At 43.1% G+C, this 24,652-nt stretch overlaps 1 protein-coding gene across 2 annotated transcripts in view; it reads left to right on the forward strand.

Annotated features, from left to right (window-relative positions):
- Positions 1–24,652, forward strand: part of cenpi (centromere protein I) — an 82,195-nt gene that overhangs the window by 40,336 nt on the left and 17,207 nt on the right. For both annotated transcript variants that reach the window (XM_078210353.1, XM_078210354.1), the window contains 4 exons: positions 1,342–1,406; positions 8,258–8,367; positions 16,513–16,648; positions 21,146–21,270. In XM_078210353.1, coding sequence (XP_078066479.1) covers positions 1,342–1,406; positions 8,258–8,367; positions 16,513–16,648; positions 21,146–21,270 — 436 coding nt within the window. The remainder of the gene's footprint in view (positions 1–1,341; positions 1,407–8,257; positions 8,368–16,512; positions 16,649–21,145; positions 21,271–24,652) is intronic.

Here is a 24,652-nt window from a genome sequence, read left to right on the forward strand (position 1 = left end):
ACTCGTTTACTTCCCCCTAGCTCTCATAGATTCATACAGCAGAGACAGGCCCTTAGGCCCACAATGTCTATGTTGACAATCAAATACCATTCTATACTAATCCCATTTACCAGCACTTGGTCCATAGCCTACTATGTCGTGGCAATTGAAGTGCTCATCCAAATGCTGCTTATATGTTGTGAGAGTACCTGCCTCCTCGAAGGCAGCATGTTCTATATTTCCAACACTCTCCTGGGTGAAAACATTTTTCCTCAGATTCCCTCTAAACCCTTGCTCCTCATTTGAAACCTATACCCTTTGGTCTTAGACACTTCTATTGTGGGGAAAAGATTCTTACAATTTACCGTATCTATCCCTCTCAATTTTGTATACCTCTATCAGCCTCCTCTGCTTTCGAGGAAACAAAGCCAGCCTATCGAGTCTCTCTTCAAAGCTGAAACTTTCCATCCTGGTGAATCTCCTCTCCAGTGCAATCACTTCCTTCCAATGGTGTGGTGACCACTACTGCACATGATACTCCATCTGTGACCTAAACAATGTTTTATAAAGTTGTAACAAGACCTCCCTGCTCCTATATTCAATGCCCAGCCAATGAAGGCAAACATTCCGTATGCCTTCTTCACCACACCATCTACCCATGCTCTCTATGTATCCACCTTCAAGGATCTATGGACTTCTACAGCAAGGTCCTGTAGGGATTTTTTGTTCCTCAATTCTCCCTATGGACCTTACCGTTCATTGAGTACATCCTACCCTTATTAGACCTCCCAAAATGCACCTCATACTTATCAGTCATACCTCATACCATCTGCCATTGCTGTGCCCAACTTACCAGCTGATCAATATCAGTCTGTCGTTAATGTATATAACAAACAGTAAGGGTCCCAGCATCGATCCCTGTGGTATACCACTGGTTACAGGTTTCCAATCATAGAAGTAATCCTCCACTATCACCCTCTGTGATTTGCTTCCAAACCTGCTTCTCAATATCTCTCTGACTGTTGGAAGGCCTTTCAGTGGCTGGTGTACAAGGACACTCCGGTCTATTTGTACCGCTAATTTGAATTTGAATCTGCTAATTTTTCCTACTTGTTTTATTTGCTTTCTATTTTTGTTATCACTGTTGTTCTCTTAAAATGTCTTCTTAATGTATCATTATTTAACAAGAACAATTATCAATTTTCATCAACCTCTGAAGAAACTAAATACTCAAGTCATTTTTGTGGTTGCATTTGAAAGTTTCAATATTTTGCCTTGAAAATCTTTTCTTGGCACTAAACTGTCTTTCTCAAAGACTTCTTGCGATCGTCAAGATGTTTACACTGTTTTATGCAATTGCAGATGTGGTTTCTCTTTATTTTGATCCATTAATGAAGCTTTTCTTCACTTCTTCAATTTATTTCAAGGTAAGGAGAATGCTTCTAATGTACTCTTTCTCCATTCCCCTGAAACAAAAGCTCTTTAACTAATACTTTGATTTCCTGTTGCCAACACGGGTATTTTTAAGCCACTGCTACATAAATAGCAATGCTGCTCTTAGTTTAAAAATAAAATGAGTTAGGTCTTATTGGGAAATGACAATGCTGGCAAGTACATGGTACAAAATGAACATCCATTTTCTAAGTTTCATAACAACAGTCCTTTAAAATATATTTCAAATTGTAGGCTACTTATTTAATCGAGTTAAATGTTTTCATCTTTGTTGTGTTTGCAAAATTTCGTTCACGTTCATTGGTATTTTGTTCTTCATTCCATTAATTGTTGCTCTGATTTCCATCTGCCAGATGTTCCCATACCCTTCAACAATGTCTCAATTTGAATGTGTTGCTTCATTATCACACATTAAAAAAAGTCAAGGAAAAGAGAAAATAATCTGATCATTGCCAATCAATGTCTAGGTACATACAGGCTAATAGCAACTACAACATAACCCATATTTTGTGTGGTATCCCTTAAAAGAACGCTGAATTGTTGTTTCGGCTATTGCTTTTTTGGCACGGATAATCAGTTAAGGATGCACAAAGCCTTAAGAATGGTGAATTAACTTGTGCTGCTTGTAACCTGAAGGCAGAGCCAATTAAACTTGGGATAATTAGCTTGAGTGAATTCTGCTTGGACTGACAGAACAACATTGTATTTTTATTCTTTGAGTATTGGGACAGCAGGAAACAGGGGCACCTCACTGGAAAGGTATAATGTGCTCATTCATATACTTCAAGTAAAATGATCCTATTTCTTAATTTACTTTAAGCTTCATTTTGCTTGACTACTTTTCAGTACTTTTTCCAGAAAAGTGCGAATGCATATTTTGGCATGAGAAATCACTGAATCCAATATTATGGATAATGGGTCTATTTTGCTATTCCTATTTATTTACTGTGGGAGGTATAGAAGTTTGTGTACAGAAAATCAGGAGATGCACTTGACAGGGTGTTGTAGATCCTTGTGAAAAGCAAAGGTGCGAGAGGGTAGCATCGGGTAATTGTGTTTACTGCTTGCAAATGATCCAGTGCCGAAAACCCTGATAGGATAGTCATGATAGAACCCTTCATGAGGATGAAAAATGAAGTAGTCCAATCTGAAACTTGGGTCTTAAATCTAAACAGGAAAATACAAAGGTATGAGGGGTGATTTGGCAATGCTAGATTGGGGAATTCCATTAAAAGGCATGACAGTAGACAGTCAACAGTTAATATTTAAGGAACAAATGCATGCATTGCAACAGTTATACATCCCTTCCTGGCATGAAAAACAAAACAGTAAACATAAACCAATTATGGATAGTATAGATCTGAAGAGGGATTGTTTCAAATTACTAGGAAAAGTAGCAAGCCAGAGGAATGGGAGCAGTTTAGAATTCAGCAAAGGAAGACCAAGAGATTTTATGGTATGTGGGCGTCGCTGGCTGGGCCAGCATTTATTGTGCATCCACAATTGTCCTTGAGATGGTGATGGTGAGCTGCCTTCTTGAACCACTGCAATATCTGTGACTCAGTGACAGTGAAGAAACAGCAATATATTTCCAAGTTAGGATAGTGAGTGACTTGGAGGGGAACAGTCAGGTAGTGGTGCTCCAATGTATCTGCTGCCCTTGTCCTCCTAGATGGGAGTGGTCATCGGATTGGAAAGTGCCGTCCAACAGGCCTTGGTGAGTTCATGCAGTGCATCTTGTAGATGCTACACTCTGCTGCCACTGTGGTGGTAGAGGGAATGAATGTGTTTGGAAGGGGTGCCAAACAAGTGGGCTGCTTTGTCCTGGATGGTATTGAGCTTCTTGACTGTGGTTGGAGCTGTATTCATCCAGGCAGGTGGAGACCGTCACATTCCTGACTTGTGTCCTGTAGATGGTGGATAGGTTTTGGGTAGTCGGGGTGCATTTTTCGCTGCAGGCTTCCTGGCCTATGACCTGCTCTTGAATCCACAGTGTTTGTATGCCCAGTCCAGTTCAGCTTCTGGTTCAATGGTAAACCCCACCACACCCCCTCCCACCCTGCAGGATGTTGTTAGTGGGGAGGGGGGGTTCAGTGATAATACCTTTGAATGTCATGGGGTGATGGTTAGATTCTCTTGTTGGAGATGGTCATTGCCCAGCACTTGTGTGACCTAAATTAATTAAGGTGGAAAAAATAGAGCACTATACGAGAGTAAACTTGCAAGCAACGTTACAACAGGCTGTAAAAGCTTCTATAAGTATGTAAAACAGAAAAATATTAGTGAAGACAAATAGAGGTTGCTTACAGTCTGAAACAGGAGAATTCATAATAAAGAAAAAGGAAAAGGCAGAGCAATTAAACAACTACTTTAGTTCTGTCTTCATGGAAGAAGAAACAATTAACTTGTCAGAAATGCTGGGGAACCAAGGAAGATTTGAAGAAAATTACTACTTGTTTTTTTTAAAAAAGTGGTACTGGAGAAATTAATGGGACTGAAAGTCGATACATTTCCAGAACCCATATCCCAGGCTACTAAAGGAGATGGCCACAGAAATAGTGTTGGTTGTCATCTTGCATAATTCTGGATTCTGAAATGGATTGGAGAATGTAATCTCACCATTTTAAAAAAGGAGGGAGGAAATTGCAGACTGGTTAGTCTAACACCAGTGGTAAAGGTTGTGATAAAAGAACGCTTCAAAAACATCTTACAGGATTAGAGAAAGTCAATGTGAATTTATTAAAGGAGTTTTTTGAAGGCATAACTAATAGAATAGATAAGTGGATAGGGATGTATATTTGGATTTTCAGAAACCTTTTGATAATGTCCCATATAAGGTTAGTGTGCAAAATGAATGTACATGGGATTTGGTGGTGGGGAGGGGGAATATATTGGCATGGATGGAAAACTAGTTAGCAGACAGGCACCATAGTAGGAACAAATGGGTCGTTTTTGGGGTGGCAGGCAATTTACTCCTGGTTTACAGCAGGGATCTCTGCTTGGGGCTCCCATATTCACAATATATGTCAATGCTATGGATGAGGGAACCAAATGTAATGTTTCTGGGTTTACTGACGACACAAGACTAGGTAGAAATGAGTATAAGATTATGCGGGGTATGGACAGGGTGGATGGGAAGCAGCTGTTCCCTATGGTTTAAGGTCAATAACATGGAGGCTTAATTTTAATGTGAGGGGCACGAGGAGATTGAAGGGGATTTAAGGAAAAATGTTAACCTAGCAGGTGGTAGGAGTCTGGAATACACTGCCTGGGAGGGTAGTAGAGGCGAGAAAACTCACAACCTTTGAAAAGTACATGGATGAGCACTTGAAATGTCATAACATTCAAAGCTATGGACCAACTACTGGAGAATGGGATTCGTGTAGTTTTGCCGGTGCGGACTTGATGGTCCAAAAGGCCTCTTCTGTACCGTGTGACTGACTTGAGTGGCGAGGAGGATGTTAATAGGCTTCAAAGCGATTTAGACAAGTTGAATAAGTGGGCAAATACATGGCAGATGGAGTATAATGTGGATACATGTGAAACTATCCACTTCAGTAGGAAAAACAGAATGGCACAGTATTACTTAAATGGGGTTAGATTGGAAAATGTTGATGTACAAAGGGGTCTGTACGCCAGCCACTGAAATCAAGCATGCAGGTGCAGCAAGCAGTAAGGAGGGCAAATGGTATGTTGGCCTTCATTACAAGAGGATTTGAGTACAGGAGTATTGTGTACAGTTTTGGTCTCCTTACCTAAGAAAGTATTTTGATTTGATTTATTATTGTAACATGTATTAACATAGATAAGTATTGTTTCTTGCGTGCTATACAAACAAAACATACCGTTCATAGAGAGGAAACAAGAGAGTGCAGAATGTAGTGTTACAGTCATAGCTAGGGTGTAGAGAAAGATCAATTTAATGCAAGGTAAGTCCATTCAGAAGTCTGACAGCCGCATGGAAGACACTGTTCTTAAGTCGGTTGGTACATGACCTCAGACTTTTGTATCTTTTTCCCGACGGAAGAAGATGGAAGAGAGAGTGTCCGGGGTACGTGGGGTCCTTAATTATGCTGGCTGCTTTGCTGATGTAGCGGGAAGTGTAGGCAGAGTCAATGGGCCTGATTTTACCATTTTGATTCTAAGTACTGAATCTGGGCGCAATTCAGATCCGACTTGGAAATCTGCTCTCAGGCGCCCCCATACGCACTTTGCCTGAAAAAAAATCGCGAGTCTGAATCGCGCTGTGGGCGGGGCTTATTGCACCCGAAACGCTGCTGCTCAAATCGGAGTCTTCAACTGCACATGCGCAGTTTAAAAAAAATTGGAAAATGCGCCCCTGTCACATCGCTCCCGGGCCGCGAAAAGCGGGAGCAATAGCCCCCACAGACATCACCCTACCCCCACAACATAACTGTCCCCCTTATCCACCCACACCCCCCTCACTACCCAGACTGATTGCGTCTGTCTGCCCCCCCGCCCCCCCACCGATCGCCTGCAGAGCAGCAGCGATTCCCCTTCCCCCCCACCGATCACCCGCAGAGTGGCAGCGGACCCTCCCTCCCTTCCAACCAGAGAACGATCTGACCTCTTCCCCCCCCCCCGGCCTCCCTTCCCCCTCCCCCCTAGAGAATGATCTGCCCCCTCCCCCGGACCAGAGATACATCTGGCCCTCCTCCCGACCAGAGAGCAATCGGGCCCCCCCCCTCCCAACCAGAGAAAGATCTGGCCTCCCTTCTCTCTCCCCCCCATCACCAGAGAATGATCTGACCCCCCCACACCCCCAAACCGATTTGAGTTAGAGAGCTAATTAATACTAGTTCGTTGGAAGCTCTGAACTTACCTCTTCAGAAGCTAGAGCGCCCAAAACAGACCGTTGCCAAGCATGTCTGTTTTCTGCTGAATCTGGACGCGTGAACGCGATGGTAAACGGGGAAATGCTGGTAAAGTTGGGCGGGCAGCCCATTAATTCAATTTAAATGCATGCAAATCGCCGTTGCGCCCGTTTCAGGCACGGTTCGGATCGCGGCCATTTTCGGGCCTTGGTAAAGTGGGCATCTGCGTGGGCGCGGATCGCGCTAATCGTCTCACGCCCGACTTTGCCAAGTTTTGGGTGTGATGAAATGGTAATATCGGGCCCAATGGATGGGAGGCTGGTTTGTGTGATGAATTGGGCTACATTCACGACCTTTTGTAGTTCCTTGCGGTTTTGGGCAGAGCAGGAGCCATACCAAGCTGCGATACGACCAGAAAGGATGCTTTCTATGGTGCGTCTGTAAACATTGGTGAGAGTCGTAGCTGACATGCCAAATTTCCTTAGTCTTCTGAGAAAGTAGAGGCATTGGTGGGCTTTCTTAACTATAGTGTCGGCATGGGGGGACCAGGACAGGTTGTTGGTGATCTGGATACCTAAAACGTGAAGCTGTCGACCCTTTCTACTTCGTCCCCATTGATGTAATCAGGGGCATGTTCACCTTTATGCTTCCTGAAGTCGATGACAATCTCCTTTTGTTTTATTGAGATTGAGGGAGAGATTATTGTTGCCGCACCTGTTCACTAGATTCTCTATCTCATTCCTGGACTCTGCCTCATTGTTTGAGATCCGACCCACTACGGTGGTGTCGTCAGCAAACTTGAAAATTGAATTGGAGGGGAATTTGGCCACACGGTTATAGGGGTATGAGTATAGTAGGGGGCTGAGAACACAGCCTTGGAGCAGCAGACCCAAGAAAAGAAATGCTAAAGTTACCGAGCCCCAGTTATATAAAATGAAAAATACAAAAACACTTTTAGTAATTAATAATTTTGAAAATTTTATGAAATATATACACTTTTCATAAGAACTAGGAGCAGGAGGAGGCAATTTAGCCCCTCAAGCCTGCTCTGGGGTACTGAATTCCACAAACTCTCAATCCTTTGAGAGAAGTAATTTCCCCTTACCTCTGTTTTAAATCTGCCACCCTTTGTTCTAAAACTATGGCCTCTTGATCTAGGTTGCCCTACAAAAAGAAACATCCTCTCCATGACTACTTTGTCAGTGCCCCTTATCATCTTGTACACTTCAATTAGATCTCTTCTCATTCTTCTTAACTCCAGGGTGCATAGGCCTATACTGCCCAATGTCTTTCCGTAAGACAACCCCCTCATCTCTGGAATCAATCTCCTCTGAACCGTCTCTGATGCAACTACATCCCTTCTCAAGTTAGAGGACTAAATTTGTACACAATATTCAAAGTGCAATCTCACTAATGCTTTGTATAGTAGCAGCAATGCTTCACTACTTGGGTTCCATTTGCTTTCCTTACTACCTGCTGCACCTAACTTTCTGCGATTCAAGGACATCCAGATCCCTCTGCACCAAAGCACTCTGAAGTTTCTCTCCATTTAGATAATTTGCCTTTGTATTTTTCCTACCAAAATAGATAAACTCACACTTAACCACGTTAAACTTTATCTGCCAAATTTTGCCCCATTCACTTAACCTATCCATATCCATTTGCGAATTTCTTATTTTATTATCGCAGCATGCTATCTCACCTATTTTTGTGTCTTCAGCAAATTTGGTTATGGTACCTACTATCCCTGCATCCAAGTCATTTATATAGATTAGAAATAGTTGGGACCTGAGGACTAAATCCTCTGGCACCCCACTAGTTAAGTCTTGCCAACCCGAAAAAGACCCATTTATCACAACTCTCTGCTTTCTGTTGTTTGCCAATCCTCTATCCAAGCTAATAGTTTACTCCCATTCCATGTGAACTAACCTTGTGTACAGCAGATTAGTCAATAACTGCCTTTTAATCTTCCCGGTTTTATTTATCTACAGTGTACTGTCATTGAGACTCTCACCAACCTACTGGTGAAATGGCTGACCTGGCATTCTGTCTGTGTGGCTGAGATGGACAGCGATGTTACAAATGTTTTGCAGAGTCCACAGTGAGTATCTATTATGCAATGATTTTTCATAAAAAATAGTCAAGAGTCTGACCCTAAGGTTATAAATAAATATGGCTTTGTATTGAATTTTACTTTTGTTTATATAAATGAGAAATCTCCAAAGGAAACATGATTAGGAAAGAAATTAAAGTGAGGATGGCCCTAGTTTTGTATTAGCATATTGCGATCGGCTGAGGACATATTCTGGCATGGGTGTAAGATCTCTTGATTGAATATCCTGTCATCAGTTAAAGTCAAGGCTCAACATGAAGAATGATTGTAAAATCATGCCCAATGGAGCATTTATTTATTCATAGAATCCATACAGTGCAGAAGGAGACCATTCGATCCATCAAGTCTGCACCAACCACAATCCCACCCAGGCCCTATCCCCATAACCCCACGTATTTACCCTAGCTCGTCCCCCTGACACAAAGGGGCAATTTAGCATGGCCAATCCACCTAACCCACACATCTTTGGACTGTGGAGGAAACCGGAACACCTGGATGAAACCTATGTAGACACGGGGAGAATGTGCAAACTCCACACACAGAGTGACCAGGCCGGGAATCAAACCCCAGGTCCCTGGCACCATGAGGCAGCAGTGCTAATCGCTGTGTCACTGAGCCACCCCATTTATTTATTGGTGACAAATAGAGAGAAATGATTTATAGCACAGCAGGAGGCCTTTCAATCCATCCTGGGCTTTTTGCATGCGTAACTCAACTGGTCCCTCTCCCCTATAGCCCTGCAAATCTTTGTTCTCTTCACATAATTATCAATTCCCTTTCGCAAATCATGATTCAATCTGCTTCCACTTCACTCTCGAGCAATGGATTCCAGGTCTCAACCACTTTTGCATAAAAATGTTTTTCCTCATGTCGTCTTTGGCTCTATTGCCAATCACAAATCAGTGTCCTCTAATTCTCAGCACTTCTATCAGTGGGAACAATTTCTCCCTATCTACTCCATCCAGACCACTCTTGATCTTGAATAGCTCTAGCAAATCTTCTCTGAAGCTTCTATTCTCTAAGGTGAACAACTCCAGCTTCTTTAATCTAATTACACAGCTGAAGTCCCCCATCCCAGAAACCATTCTCATGATTTGTTTCTGCCCCTTCTATTAAGGCTTCACACCCTTTCTAAAGTGCATGGCCCAGAATTAGACACACAAGTGTTTTCTTTTTCTGAGTTAATTGCCTCCCAGATGGAAAACACACAAGGGGGATGGTGTTACACATTGCCATATAGGAACAGTCGTGGTGCAGGACCAAAATTCTCTCAGTTATGTGTGTCAATTTTCAGCTAATGTGTCTTTTGTGATTTCTGAGATTGTGAAAATGTCTAAAAGTACCAATACAGAGCAGCTGAGGTAGACTTGATTACATGTTTTAAGGAGAAACTGGTCAGACGTGAAGTAAAGTAGGCTTGTCCCAAAGTGTGACACAAGGACCAGATGTGGAACCAGTTTTCAAATGCTGATCAAACAAGGAAGTTTGAATGAAAGGTTCTGCATGGAGCTGCTCCTCCAATCACAGGCCATTCCATTCCATGTTTTTCTGCTGTGAAACTCACAAGCAGATGCTGCTCCTTCAATCACAAACACTGGCAGCAGTGAGTTCGGGGCCTGAGGAGCAGGACCTGGTTAGCTGAGGAGAGGGGCTGGGGGTGCTAGGGCTGTTGATCATGACCCATGGAGAGGAGGTGCGGTGCAGAGGTGCTGGGGGCACAGATGCCAGAGAGTGTGACCAATGTGTCCAGAGTGGGGCTCGGGCATGCCAGAGTGGAGCGAGAGACAACAGTAGCAGGGCTCACTTTCATCTGAGTGGGTGATTGGAGACGTTGTGATAGAGATTGTGAGGGGATTGAGAAGTGTGTGGAGGAGGATGAGGGGGGACCGTAGGGAAGGTGCTGAGAGAACATGTGGGGGAGGGGGGTGCTGAGAGAGCATGGAGGGGGGCGCTGAGAACCCTCACTTAGACATACTATCCATCATGCACTTCGATATGCTCTCACAGTGGGTGTGGAAGAGTTGAGTGAGCACCCTGGCACTGAAAATGAGCCAGAAACACACACACACATCCTATTACACTCTAATACTCATCTTTATTTATTACTCTTTTTCTTTTGCTCAGCAAGTTGTTTCTTTTCATACCTCAGTATTGTTTGAAATTCATGTTTAATGTTGTGCCAAACTTTATCTTTCTGAAATTTGCTCTTTGGCCCCGTAAGTGAGAAAGGATTTTGAAGTGTGGCTTCCCCCATGGAAAAAGGTTGGACAATCCTGAAGTAGAGGATTACACAGGGTTCTGTTGTTAGAGCATTGTCAATGGGATTTGATTTGGACTGCCCTAGCAGAGAATCAACACAGATGTAACCGCAGAATTGTACAGTGCAGAAGAGGCACTTTGACTCATAGCGTCTGCACTACATGCGAATCACCTAACCAAGCTACCTAATCCCATCTGCCAGCACTTGGCCCATAGCCTTGAATGTTATGACGTGCCAAGTGCATGTCCAGGTGCTTTTTAAAGGATGTGAGGCAACCCACCTCCACCACTTTCTCAGGCAGCGCGTTCCAGACCGTCACCACCTCTGGGTAAAAAATGATTTTCCTCAACTCCCTAAACCTCCTGCCCCTCGACTTGAACTTGTGCCTTCTTGTGACTGATCCTCCAACTAAAGTTTGTTTATTAGTCACAAGTAGGCTTACATTAACACTGTAATGAAGTTCCTGTGAAAATCCCCTAGTCGCCACACTCTGGTGCCTGTTTGGGTACACTGAGGGAGAATTTAGCATGGCAGATGAATCTAACCAGCACATCTTTGGACTGGAGGAGGAAAGCGGAGCACCGAGTGAAAGGCCACGCAGACACAGGGAGAAAGTACAAACTCCACACAGACAGTGACCCAAGCTGGGAATCAAACCCGGGTCTCTGGAGCTGTGAGGCAGCAGTACTAACCACTGTGCCACTGTTCTGTCCTAAGGGGAACAACTGCTCCCTATTCACCTATGCCCCTCATAATCTTGTACACTTGGATCAGGTCATTTCTCAGTCTTCTCTGCTCCAACCGAAACAGCCAAGTCTATCCAACTTCTCTTCATAACTTTAAATGTTCCATCCCAGGTAACATGCTGGTGAATCACCTCTGACACCCCCTGCAGTGCAATCACATCCTTCCTATAATGCGGCAACCAGAACTGCACACAATACTCCAGCTGTGGCCTCACCAAAGTTCCATACAATTACAACATGATCACCCTGCTTTTGTAATCTATGCCTTGACTGATTAAGGCAAGTGTCCCATGTGCCTTTACACCACTCCATTAACATGCCTTTCTGCCATCAGATCTATGGACAAACACACCAGAGTCCCTTTACTTCCAACTTCCTAATGTCATCCTGTTCAATGAATACTTCCTTGTCAAATTACTCCTTCTAAAGTGTGTCACCTCACATATTTCAGGGTTAAGTTCCATCTGCCACTTGTCTGCCCATTTGACTATCCTATTTATATCTTCCTATAGCCCATGACACTCAATCTCACTGTTAACCACCTGGCCAATCTGCAAACTTACTAATCCTACCCCCACATAGTCACCGATGTCATTTATATAAATGACGAATAATAGGGGACCCAACACAGATCACCTGTGGTACACCACTGAACACTGACTTCCAGTCACTAACGCAGCCTTCTGTCATCGCCTTCTGTCTCCTATAACTAAGCCAATTTTAAATCCACCTCCTCAAATTACCTTATTTCCCATGTGCATTTGCCTTCTTTATAAGGCTCCTATGTGGCTTTGCTGAAATCCATATAGACTACATCAACTGCACCACCCTAATCTACACACACAGTCACCTCAAAAAATTCAAACAAATTTATTAGGCATGACCTCCCTCTGACAGAGCCATGCTGACTATCCCTGATCAACATTGTCTTTCCAAGTGGAGATAGATTCTCTCCTTCAGAATTTTCTCCAACAGTTTCCCTACCACTGACGTGAGACTCACTGGTCTGTAGTTCCCTGGCTTATCTCTGCAACCCTTCTTAAGTAGTGGAACCGCAGTAGCTGTTCTCCAGTCTTGTGGCACCTTCCCCGTGGCCAGAAAGAAATTAAAATTTTGGGTCAGAGCCCCTGCAATCTCCTCCCTTGCCTCCCACAGCAGCCTGGGACATAATTCATATGGACCTGGAGATTTGTCCACTTTTAAGCCTGCTAATACCTCCAGTACCTTGTCACTGCTTATGTCAATTTGCCCCAAAACCTTGCAGTCTTTCTCTGAGTTCCATACCTACACTCTCAGTCTCTTGGGTGAAGACAGATGTGAAGTATTCATTCAACACTCTATCAATGTCCTCTGACTCCACCCATACATTGCACCCTTCGTCCCTAATGGGCCCTTTTCTTTCCCTGGTTATCCTCTTCCCATTGATAAACTTTTAAAGTATCTTTGATTTTCCCTCTTTTACCAGCCAGAGCTTTCCCATATCCCCTCTCCTAATTGCCTTCTTAAGCTCTACCCTGCACTTCCTATACTGCACCAATGCTTCTGCTGATATAGAACATAGAAAGCCACAGCACAAACAGGCCCTTCGGCCCACAAGTTGTGCTGATCATATCCCTACCTCTAGGCCTATCTATAGCCCTCAATCCCATTAAATCCCATGTACTCATCCAGAAGTCTCTTAAAAGACCCCAACGAGTTTGCCTCCACCACCACCGACGTCAGCCGATTCCACTCACCCACCACCCTCTGAGTGAAAAACTTACCCCTGACATCTCCTCTGTACCTACCCCCCAGCACCTTAAACCTGTGTCCTCTCGTAGCAACCATTTCAGCCCTTGGAAATAGCCTCTGAGAGTCTACCCTATCCAGACCTCTCAACATCTTGTAAACCTCTATCAGGTCACCTCTCATCCTTCGTCTCTCCAGGGAGAAGAGACCAAGCTCCCTCAACCTATCCTCATAAGGCATGCCCCCCAATCCAGGCAACATCCTTGTAAATCTCCTCTGCACCCTTTCAATGGCTTCAACATCTTTCCTGTAATGAGGTGACCAGAACTGCGCGCAGTACTCCAAGTGGGGTCTAACCAGGGTCCTATAAAGCTGCAGCATTATCTCCCGACTCCTAAACTCAATCCCTCGATTAATGAAGGCTAGTACGCCGTACGCCTTCTTGACCGCATCCTCCACCTGCGAGGCCGATTTAAGAGTCCTATGGACCCGGACCCCGAGGTCCTTCTGATCCTCTACACTGCTAAGAATGGTACCCTTCATATTATACTGCTGCTTCATCCCATTGGATCTGCCAAAATGGATCACTACACACTTATCCGGGTTGAAGTCCATCTGCCACTTCTCCGCCCAGTCTTGCATTCTATCTATGTCTCGCTGCAACTTCTGACATCCCTCCAAGCTATCCACAACACCACCTACCTTGGTGTCGTCAGCAAACTTACCAACCCATCCCTCCACTTCCTCATCCAGGTCATTTATGAAAATGACAAACAGCAAGGGTCCCAGAACAGATCCCTGGGGCACTCCACTGGTCACTGACCTCCATGCAGAGAAAGACCCCTCCACAGCCACTCTCTGCCTTCTGCAGGCAAGCCAGTTCTGGATCCACAAGGCAACAGCCCCTTGGATCCCATGCCCTCTCACTTTCTCAAGAAGTCTTGCATGGGGGACCTTATCGAACGCCTTGCTGAAGTCCATATAGACCACATCCACCGCTCTTCCTTCGTCAATGTGTTTGGTCACATTTTCAAAGAACTCAACCAGGCTCGTAAGGCACGACCTGCCCTTGACAAAGCCGTGCTGACTACTTTTGATCATACTAAACTTCTCTAGATGATCATAAATCCTGTCTCTCAGGATCCTCTCCATCAACTTACCAACCACTGAGGTTAGACTCACCGGTCGGTAATTTCCCGGGCAGTCCCTGTTCCCTTTCTTGAATATAGGGACCACATCTGCAATCCTCCAATCCTCCGGAACCTCTCCCGTCTCCATCGACGATGCAAAGATCATCGCCAAAGGCTCCGCAATCTCCTCCCTCGCCTCCCACAGTAACCTGGGGTACATCCCATCCGGTCCCGGCGACTTACCAACCTTGATGCCATTCAATAGTTCCAACACATCCTCTTTCTTTATGTCCACATGCTCGATCCTTAATCTTACCCGCCAAGGTCTTCTCATGACCCCTTCTCGGTCTCCTAATTTCCTTCTTAAGCTCCTTCCTACATCCCGTATACTCCTCTAAATCCTTAACACCTCCTAGCTCTCTGAACCTTCTGTACGCCTCTCTTTTCTTATTCACCAGGTTCATCACAACCTTCGTGCACCACGGTTCCCGTATCCTACCAACACCCCCCTGTCTCATCGGAACGTTGTCATTTGTTCCCCTTGTACCTGCTAGAAGCCTCTCTTTTCCTTCTCATCGTATTCTGAATACCTCTGGTCATCCATTGTTCTCTCGGTTTGTTACTCCTTCCTAGCACCCTAGAGAGAATATATTGGGCCTGTACCCTTCCCATTTCCTTTTTGAACACCTCATGATTTCCCCACATGTAGTTGTTCTCTGTCTGCCTTGGCCAGGTCCTGCCATATTTTGCTAAAACCTGCTCTCCCACAGTCCTAAACTCTTTTTTGCAACTTGTCTCTTTCTTTGTTCATAACAAGCTTAAATTGTGCCATGTTGTGATTGCTTTCACTAAAAGACTCCCCGACCACCACCTCAACAACCAGTCCCAGAATTAGGTCCAGCCCTGTGCCATCCCTTGTTGGACCCTCCACATATTGACCTAAAAGGTTTTTAGATGAATTGTGCATATGTTTGCTCCTCAATTTTTCATTGACTATCTGGGGGGGGCCTATAATCAACACCTAGCTATGTGGCTGCCCCCCTTTTTATTCCTAAGCTCTACCCACAAAGCTTCATTTGATGCCCGCTCCAAGATACCATCTCTCCTTACTGCAGTAACTGACTCGTTAACCAATAATGCAATACCGCTTCCTCTTTTACAACCCTTGCTTGAACATGCTATATCCCAGAATGTTGAGCTGCCAATCCTGCCCCTCCCTCATCCACATCTGTGATGCCTACTATATCAAAATTCCATGTGTTAATCCTAACCCTTAACTCATCTGTTTTACCTGTAATATCCTGGCATTAATGTAGTGGCATTCCAGCCTCGCCTTACTCCTTTGAAACTTAATGAAATGTAATGGGCCAGTTGCTTCAGATGTGCTGTAAGCTTCAATATCTCTGTGGTTAGCCTAGTGGCAATGAATTTCATTTGAATAGCGACTACTACAGTGGTGTTACGTAATTCACCTGTTTTGCCATGTAAAAGTTGGGTGTTTTGAACTAGGTACAGGAGTCATGCTACTGCTTGCTCACATTTCACTCAATATATTCATGAGGTAATTGTATTTTGAATCTTTTAAGGCTATGCTCTGTTAGATTTTCCCTCTAATTGTTTTCCTTTTATTAATCTGCCTGAAATTGTACTTCTGTAGCTGAGAGAACAAATCAAATGTGCTTTATTGTCCGAACACTTGAGTCCAGATGTGATTTTTTTTCCCCCTCCATTCAATCTAACCCCTGTGTACAAAGAGAGAGCTTATTTTTGCTGCCTTCAAGGCTCAAATTGGAAACTGTTCAGATTCTGAATTAAGTCTCTATCTGTTTAAGGTGCTGGGGGGTAGGTACAGGGGGGACGTCAGGGGTAAGTTTTTCACTCAGAGGGTGGTGGGTGAGTGGAATCGGCTGACGTCGGTGGTGGTGGAGGCAAACTCGTTGGGGTCTTTTAAGAGACTTCTGGATGAGTACATGGGATTTAATGGGATTGAGGGCTATAGATAGGCCTAGAGGTGGGGATGTGATCGGCGCAACTTGTGGGCTGAAGGGCCTGTTTGTGCTGTGGCTTTCTATGTTCTATGTTCTATGTTCTACCTCCCTACTCCGTGGTAGCTAAGTAAACTAACCACTCAGATGCAACATACTTCCCAAAGGAACTTCCTCAAATTCCTTCATTCAGCTATTCTTTAACTTGTTGACTTTTAGATGGTATGCATAATAAAGCAGTCTAAGAGAAGACTTCCACTGAGTTATTTTTTCTGTGCTTTCAGGAACGTTTCTCTTTCTGGATTAGTGAATTCTATTTCTGAACTTGTGGAGTTTACTACAAGAATTTCCATGGTAGCGTTACAGATGGAGGCTTACAACAGTCTGCTGTTGCACTTCATACTCAATTTTTATGAGACGGTGAGAGACTTAAGTGTGCTTAGAAAACTGTTTTCTGAGTGTTAGATTATTGATCAGCCCAAGTAGATGAAGTACAATTTGAGAGGCTATCAGTATGAAACTTGGAACTAAAATCTTGGTTAATATTTTAATCCCTTTCCCTTCCTTTCACCAATGTGAAATCTAGGGACAAGCTAATTGCATCTCTTTTCATTGGTTCAGATCAGCTAAATCAGTATGCGTCAGGGATTTTGCTATTGTATGACAATTTACTTGAAATTCTATTTTTTTTTAAAAACAGTTGTCTTTTTACGCATTTTCAGTATACTTCATCCTTGCTATATATATATGTGATAATTCAAAGTAATTTTTTGTGCTTAAAATTAATTATGAAATAATTTGAATCAAACAATGCAAGTAACAAAAAATAGAAATTTCGTGTTTTCGAAGATTTTGGATTTGTGAATTTTGCATTCAGAAGGGCTGACTAATTTAAGAGTAATAAAACCAATGAAAGGAGAGATTTAAATTGCATTGTACGGGTCTTTTACATTTTTTAATCGTCTTGAATTGCCATCTCTTGGATAGTGATAACCATAGAATCTTTGGTTTAAATGGATACAGGTGATTATGGGTAGACATGCCCATTACCAGGAATTTAACTTGTGGATGTCTTTTTTTCTGAATTCTTAACACATACTTGTGAATTGTACTGCAGTATATATTTACTGCCACCAGATGGTATAGTTTGTAGGCAATGTGTTTGAATCTCCAGTAAAAATAATTACAGTCTACAGTATGTTAAAAAACAGTCAAATAATATTGATATCAAAATAGGATTTGGTCCATCTAGTCTGCAGTAATGTATTTTTCCACAAGTCACCTATACCCTCCCCTGATTTGTCCTTTGATGTTCCTCTTTTCTAAGCAACTGTTTAATTTGAGTATCGCCAGAAAAAAGAAACATGCTATTGAAGCAATTCATCTTGCATTCACCAGGACAGAAGCAAGAAGGCTAAATTTCAAAGGGAGCAGCAATTTATATTGTATGAGAAAAGGTTCCTGCCTGGTAGGCAAGTTGACTCTAACTGGTTGAGGCTTTGCCATGGGGAATTCATGAGAGACTATTGTCTCCCAGGCTTTTGTTTAATTCAAAAAAAGATGCAGTGCTTGGATATGTTCCTTTTGCCTGCAGAGTCTATGTGCATGAATATATGTAGCTTTGAGTAAGTGTAAGTGAGCTACATTGAGCCTGACTACTCATCTTAAATTGATTGTTTGTGCACAACGGGATTGTTTAAGCGCTGTTCAACCGCAGAATCACATCTAATATTAGATGTTCTATTCTTGGTTCTCAGTTTTTCAAACACTCGCTGGTTGAATATGGTCAGTACTCTGCCTGTTGCTTTCATATATTTATAAGGGTTGCATGAATGCTTTAAGATTTGATCATATGATTTGATGGTGGAATCATTAGGGTGTTGCCACAGGCTGTTTTTTACTTTGTTTGTAGTCTGCAGTGCAGAGAAAATCTCTTTCCATAAACTTTGTTGTTGTTAGTTTGAATCTACGTGTGCAAACCATAACGCCTAACATAGTTACGACATTACAATTGGGAACAGCTGAAGGGATATGCTGTTTGCGACAATCTGCCAACCATTGTGATGTGCAGCCGAGGTACATAGCATTGCAATGATACTAAAATTAATATACCACATTACTCATTTGTGTGGTAGGCAGAACGTCTTTTTGATTTGACGGCAGCATATTGTTAGTGGAAAATACAAATTTGTGGTATTGACTAACTTCACCTGTTGCTCCAACTTTTGTGATACCTTTCCAGAGTAATTTGAGTTAGACAATATTTTTCAGGTTTGCAAGTGGAGACCTTGGGCCCATTCGTGAGTGTGTGTGGTACACAGCAAGCAATGGTCTGATTGGGATAGTACTTGCTGGCAGATTGTAATAATCAACATGTCCCTTTGGCTGTTCGCAGTAGGCAGAGTGCTGACCATTATCAATCACCCCATAAAATTCAGAATGTAATGGGGAAAGGTTGAAATTAATTGGATAGGTCTAACAACTTTGATCCCCATGAAGACCATTAATGGTTAAAGGGAAAAACTAAAAGAACTACATCACTAACCTAACACTATAGGTCAGTCTTAGAATACAAATCCAGTTCCCCTTTTATTTCCTAATTGCACCCAAGAATCCTCTTGTGCATTTTTCATTTCTTTTGAAACTAAACCAAGTATGCTGCAGCTCTCCAAAGTTCACTTCAATTTTTCCTCAGTGTTCCAGTTATTCGTTGAGGTATGAGATTTCTTGGGGACCTTTCTATTAGATTTTGGCTAAGTGACCCTCAAATTATAGTTCGAAACCCCTCAAGCTTGGGCCTTACTACATTCATGCTTATAGTTTTAACATCAGGAATGCCTTGGTTCCTATGCCTTCTATACTCCTTGCCCTGGCATTGGACAAACACGGACTGCTTTCTCTCATTCTGCCCCTAATAAAAATAGCCTTTCACCATGAGGGCGACCATAGACATCTCCCTCTGGTTCCAAGCTAGACATATCTTCCAACCCCTTGCTTCCCTCAAGGATATATCTCCACCTGAGCATAAGCTCCTAGCTGCATTCCATGTGGTGGACAATAAAGTTAGTGTTTCCTCTACTGACAGTGTAGGAACACTTCCTATACATGCAGAGTTGCAGCCTCTGTCAGTGTCAAAGTGCCAGTTGCTTGTATTGAAAAGAACAAGTTGGCTTGACAGAGACTAATCATAATGTTCAAGTTACCCATTCTTGGGTCTGTTCGGTCCTTAACCAACTGCAGTTCTTGTACCGAGTTCACCTATCATTTATCATCTGTTCCCTTTCTAAAACTTGCTTCTGATGATTCAGTAAATGATGAAAATATTATCAGGAAATTTCAGTAAATGAGGCTCTCAACATCCAAAAAATCAGGAAAATTGATTTGAATATTTAGTTAAAGGACATTTTTGATTTTAAAAAAAACTAATTAAAAAAAAAATGTAATTTGGAACTATAGAAGGAAATCCCAACATGTGCTTGAACCTATGATCCTTGGATCAAACGTCCCGTTAGCCGCCAAACTGAGCCTAACCAGCTACATAGGATGACCTTACAGAAAGCCAGAATAGAAATGGGAACAGTTCATTTTCAAGGCTTTGCTTATGTGTGTCAAGCTTATGTGCATCCAGCAATGTAACTAGAGGTAATTGGATCGAGTGCAAGGCACACTTGCTGTAATCTCCATATTCTGACCTCCTACCAACCTGAAAATCGTCAAGAATGGTTGCACATGCACTGGTGACTGCAGTGTGGGTTGAGTGTGCATGTGCAATGTTTAGACAGACTTCTGGTCGGTGGCAGAAGTACATGTTATCAGAAAGCCCGCAATTTGATCCCAAAAATGGCTTCCCCTAGCCCCTTCTCCATGGCAATGGGAAACATCTTATCCAAGTAGAAATGTTAATTAACTATCTCTAACCACAACAGCCTTTCATCATAGAAACAAAGGGCAAGTTTCAGCACAACAATCTGGATTTTGGTAACATTGTTATAAGTTTTAGGAGTCTTTTAAGAATTTTTGACTGTGGACATAACAATAGCCATAGCCTTGCATTTAAATATCAGTTACTTCTCTTTCAATGGTATAATTAGAGCCATCCCTTTAATTCGTACTAATTACCACGCAGCTTTTACAGTCAGGTATACTTCACAGATCACATGCTCCTTTCATTTACCCTAAATTTATAAATACAGCCTCAAACTGTAACCGCCTTACAAATCAAAAGATACAGTCCTGAAACATAATCATATAAACTTCATCATTGTAATACAAGCCGACACATGCAGCCATGCAATGATCTGTAACATATGGCTCCGAGAAACAAACCAGGTGTGCACACCCAATGTTCTTTTTAACACGGGTATACACATGGTCCCACAGTAATCTTAAAGGACTATACCATGAAAAAACAAACAAAAACACAGCAAAGACAAATAAGAGGGAACGTTGCTTCTGTGCTTTACCATTCCATGATTTTATGAATCTGGAGTCAGAAGAATAAAGTTCAGAGTGGGGTAGGGATGGCAAAGGTTATAGAGATCGGAGAAGGGATTAGGCTCGAGAGGAGTATAAATGTAATAACAATTTGAGGTGTTGCAGTCAGAGCATTAGTGTAGGTCAGTGAGGATGGATGATGACTCATGGAACTTGGTGTGGAATAGAATATTTGTAATAGTGGTTGGATGAGCTGAAGATTATGGAGGATGCAAAGTTGTAACTATGGGACGTTGGTCATAAAATGTGCTATAGAAATGCAAGTTTGTGTTTAATTGACACTCGCTTGCTGATGCTCCTTAAAAATATCGCCTTTTCTTGTTTTCCGTTGGAGTACTGTCTCTCTCTCGCTCTTGTACTCGTCCTGATGGTCTAAAAGTATTTCTAGTTCCTTCATGTAATTTTATGCTATTCCATCCTCAGGTATCTGATATGTACTTGAAATACAGTCTGCCCCTGGTGATTTTGCCACCAGCTGGTATCTTCTACCCAGCATTATTAAGTTTGGAATCTGTAAACCTGAATCAACTTTGTTACATTATGTACAAGTGAGTATTGCATGTCCTTAAACACTTCCTATTGACATAGAATATTTCTATGAAACCTATGTACTTGGCTATATTTGCTATATTAATGTGAATGGGAAATCCCAGGTGGTGTCCAATATTTTAATGTTTTCAAGAAGAAAACTTCTTCAGCTTTCAAACCCTTAAAGGGCTGTCTTCAAATTAATCAAGGCTCTCTGTTACTTTTATGTAATTTTTGTAACTGTGCATTGATTCCTGGTGATAGTAGAGACTTTGTGCTTAATTTGACATGCTGCTGGACTTTCTCTGATGTCAATTTGATAATGGAGGTGAATCTAACCAAATATTAAAAAGTAGAGAACCGAAAAAAGAAACAGGCAAGACAAAGACAGTATAGGAATAGATTGGAGGTTAAAATAAAAGGGAATCCAAAGCTCTTTGAGCAGAGTAACAATAAAAAGGCTGCTAGAGGAGTAGTGGAGCTGATTGATGACCAAAATGTAGATCTGTTGGTGGAGGCAGAAGGCATGGTTGAAGTATTAAATGAGTTTCATTCTTAAACAGGATGTGGGCACTGAAGGCTAAGCTAGCATTTTTATTGCCCCCCTTAATTGCCCGAGAATGTGATGGTGAGCTGCTTTCTGGAATGCTGCAGCCCATGTGTAGTTGGTACACCTGCAGTGTTATTAGAGAGGGAACTCCAGGATTTTGACCCAGCGACAGTGAAAGGCCGGTGATATAATGTTTTGTTTAGCTGAGTTAGTTTATTTATTTGTGTCACAAGTAGGCTTACAGTAACACTGCAATGAAGCTATCGTGAAAATCCCCGAGTTGCCACACTTTGGCACCTGTTTGGCGCCAGAGTGGGAGAATTTAGTATGGCCAATGCACCTAACCAGCACATAGAATCCTACAGTGCAGAAAGAGGCCATTCGACCCATCGAGTCTGCACCGACCACAATCCCACCCAGGCCCTATCCACATATCCCTACATATTTTACCCACTAACCCCTCTAACCTATGCACCCCGGGACACTAAGGGGCAATTTAGAATGGCCAATCAACCTAGCCCGCACATCTTTGGATTGTGGGAGGAAACCGGAGCACCCGGAGGAAACCCACGCAGACATGGGGCGAACGTGCAGACTCGCACAAACGGTGACCCAAGCCGGGAATTGAACCAGGTCCTTGGTGCTGTGAGGCAGCAGCGCTTGCTACTGTGCCACCTCATGCCAAGTTGGGGTGATGTGTGGCTTGGAGCGGAGCTTTCAGGTGGTGGTGTTATCATGTGTCTACTGCTTTTCTCCTTTTAGGTAGTAGAGGTCGTAGGTTTGGAGGGTACTGTTGAAGGAGCCTTACTGGCTTGCTGCAGTGCATCTTGTAGATGGCACATACTGCTGCCATTGTGCATCGGTGGTGCAGGAAGTAAATATTGAAAGTGGTGAATGGGGTGCCATTCAAGGGCACTGCTTCGTCCTGGATGGTATTGAGTCTTGGGTGTTATTGGAGCTGCACTCATCCAGGAAAGTAGAGACTACGGCATCACAGTCCTGACTTGTGCCATGTAGATGGTGGACAGCCTTTTGGAAATCAGGTGATTTATCCTCCGAATTCCCAGCCTCTGATCTGCCCTTGTACCCCAGTATTTAAATGGTTGGTCCGGCTCAGCTTCTGGTCAATGGTAATCCCTCGGGTGGTGATAGTGAGGGATTCAGTGATGGGGATGTCAAGAGGAGATGGTTAGAAAATCTTTTGTTGGAGATGGTCATTGTCCAGCACTTGTGTGGCACAATTGTTACTTGCCACTTATCAGCCCAAACCTGATTTTGTCCAAGTCTTGCTGCATATGGACATGGACTGTTTAGTGTCTGAGGAACTGTATATGGTGTTGAATATTGTGCAATCATCAGTGAACATCACCACTTCTGACTTTATGATGGAGGGAACATCATTGATGAAGCAGCTGTAGATGGTTGGGCCCAGGACATGGCCCTGAGAAACTCCTGCAGTGATGCCCTGAGACTGAGATGATTGACGTCCAACAACCACAACCATTGCTCTTTGTAACCAAAAGAGAAAATGCTGGAAAATCTCAGCAGGGTAAGGAGAGAAAAGAGCTGACGTTTCGAGTCCATATGACCCTTTGTCAAAGCTTTGACAAAGGGTCATCTGGACTCAAAATGTCAACTCTTTTCTCTCCTTACAGATGCTGTCAGACCAGCTGAGATTTTCCAGCATTTTCTCTTTATGTTCCAAATTCCAGCATCCGCAGTAATTTACTTTTATCCATCTTTCTTTGTACTAAATTTGACTCCAACCAGTGGGGAGTCGTTTTCCCCCCCCCCCCACCAACTCCCATTGACTCCAGTTTTGCTAGGGTTCCTTTATACAACACAAAATCAAATATGGCCTTGACGTCAAGGGCGGTCATTCTCAGCTCACCTCTTGACATCAGCTCATTTGTCCATGTTTGGGCGAAAGCTTGAATGAGGTCAGGATTGAGTGATCCTGGCAGAACCCAAACTGACATTCAGCGAGCAGGATATTGCTGAATAAGTGCCGCTTGATAGCACTGTTGATGACTCCTTCCATTAGTTTCAAGATGATCAAGAGTAGTCTGATGGGGTGATAATTGGTCGGGTTGGATTTATCCTGCATTTTCTGGACCGGAAACATACCTGGGAAATTTTCCATGTTGCTAGGTAGATGCCAGTGCTGTCGCGATACTGGAACAGGACTAGGGGCATGACTAGTTCTGGAGCACAAATCTTCAGTGCTACTGCTGTAATGTTGTCAGGTCCATAGTCTTTGCAATATCCAGTACTTCAGCCATTTCCTGATATCATGTTGAGTGAATCCAATTGACTGAAGACTGGCACCTGAGATTCTGGGGACCTCAGAAGGAGGCTGTGATGGATCATCCACTCAGCACTTCTGGATGAAGCTTGTTGCAAATGCCTTATCTTTTGCACTAATGTGTTGGGCCTCCCCCTCATTTAGGATGGGGATATTTCTTTAGCCTCCTCTTCCTTTTAGTTGTTTAATTGTCCATTCATGACTAGATGAGGAAGGATTGCAGAGCTTGGTTGTGGGATTGTTTAGCTGTCAATTGCATGCTGCTTTCATTGTTTGGGATGCAAGTAGACCTGTGTTGTAGCTTCACCAGGTTCTCATTTTTAGGCAGGCCTGGTGCTGCTCCTGCCCTGCCCTGCTGCATTCTTCATTGAATCAGGGTCGATCCCTCAGCTTGATTGTACTGATGGAGTGGGGGATACGCTGGGCAATGAGGTTACAGATTGTGGTTAAAAATATATTCTTCTGCTGCTGAGTCTGCTGCCTCGCTGATACCCAGTTTTAAGTTGCTAGATTTGTTTGAAATCTATCCTATTTAGCATGCTGTAGT

The sequence above is a fragment of the Mustelus asterias genome, chromosome 4, assembly GCF_964213995.1.
Source record: "Mustelus asterias chromosome 4, sMusAst1.hap1.1, whole genome shotgun sequence".
Classification (NCBI taxonomy): domain Eukaryota; kingdom Metazoa; phylum Chordata; class Chondrichthyes; order Carcharhiniformes; family Triakidae; genus Mustelus; species Mustelus asterias.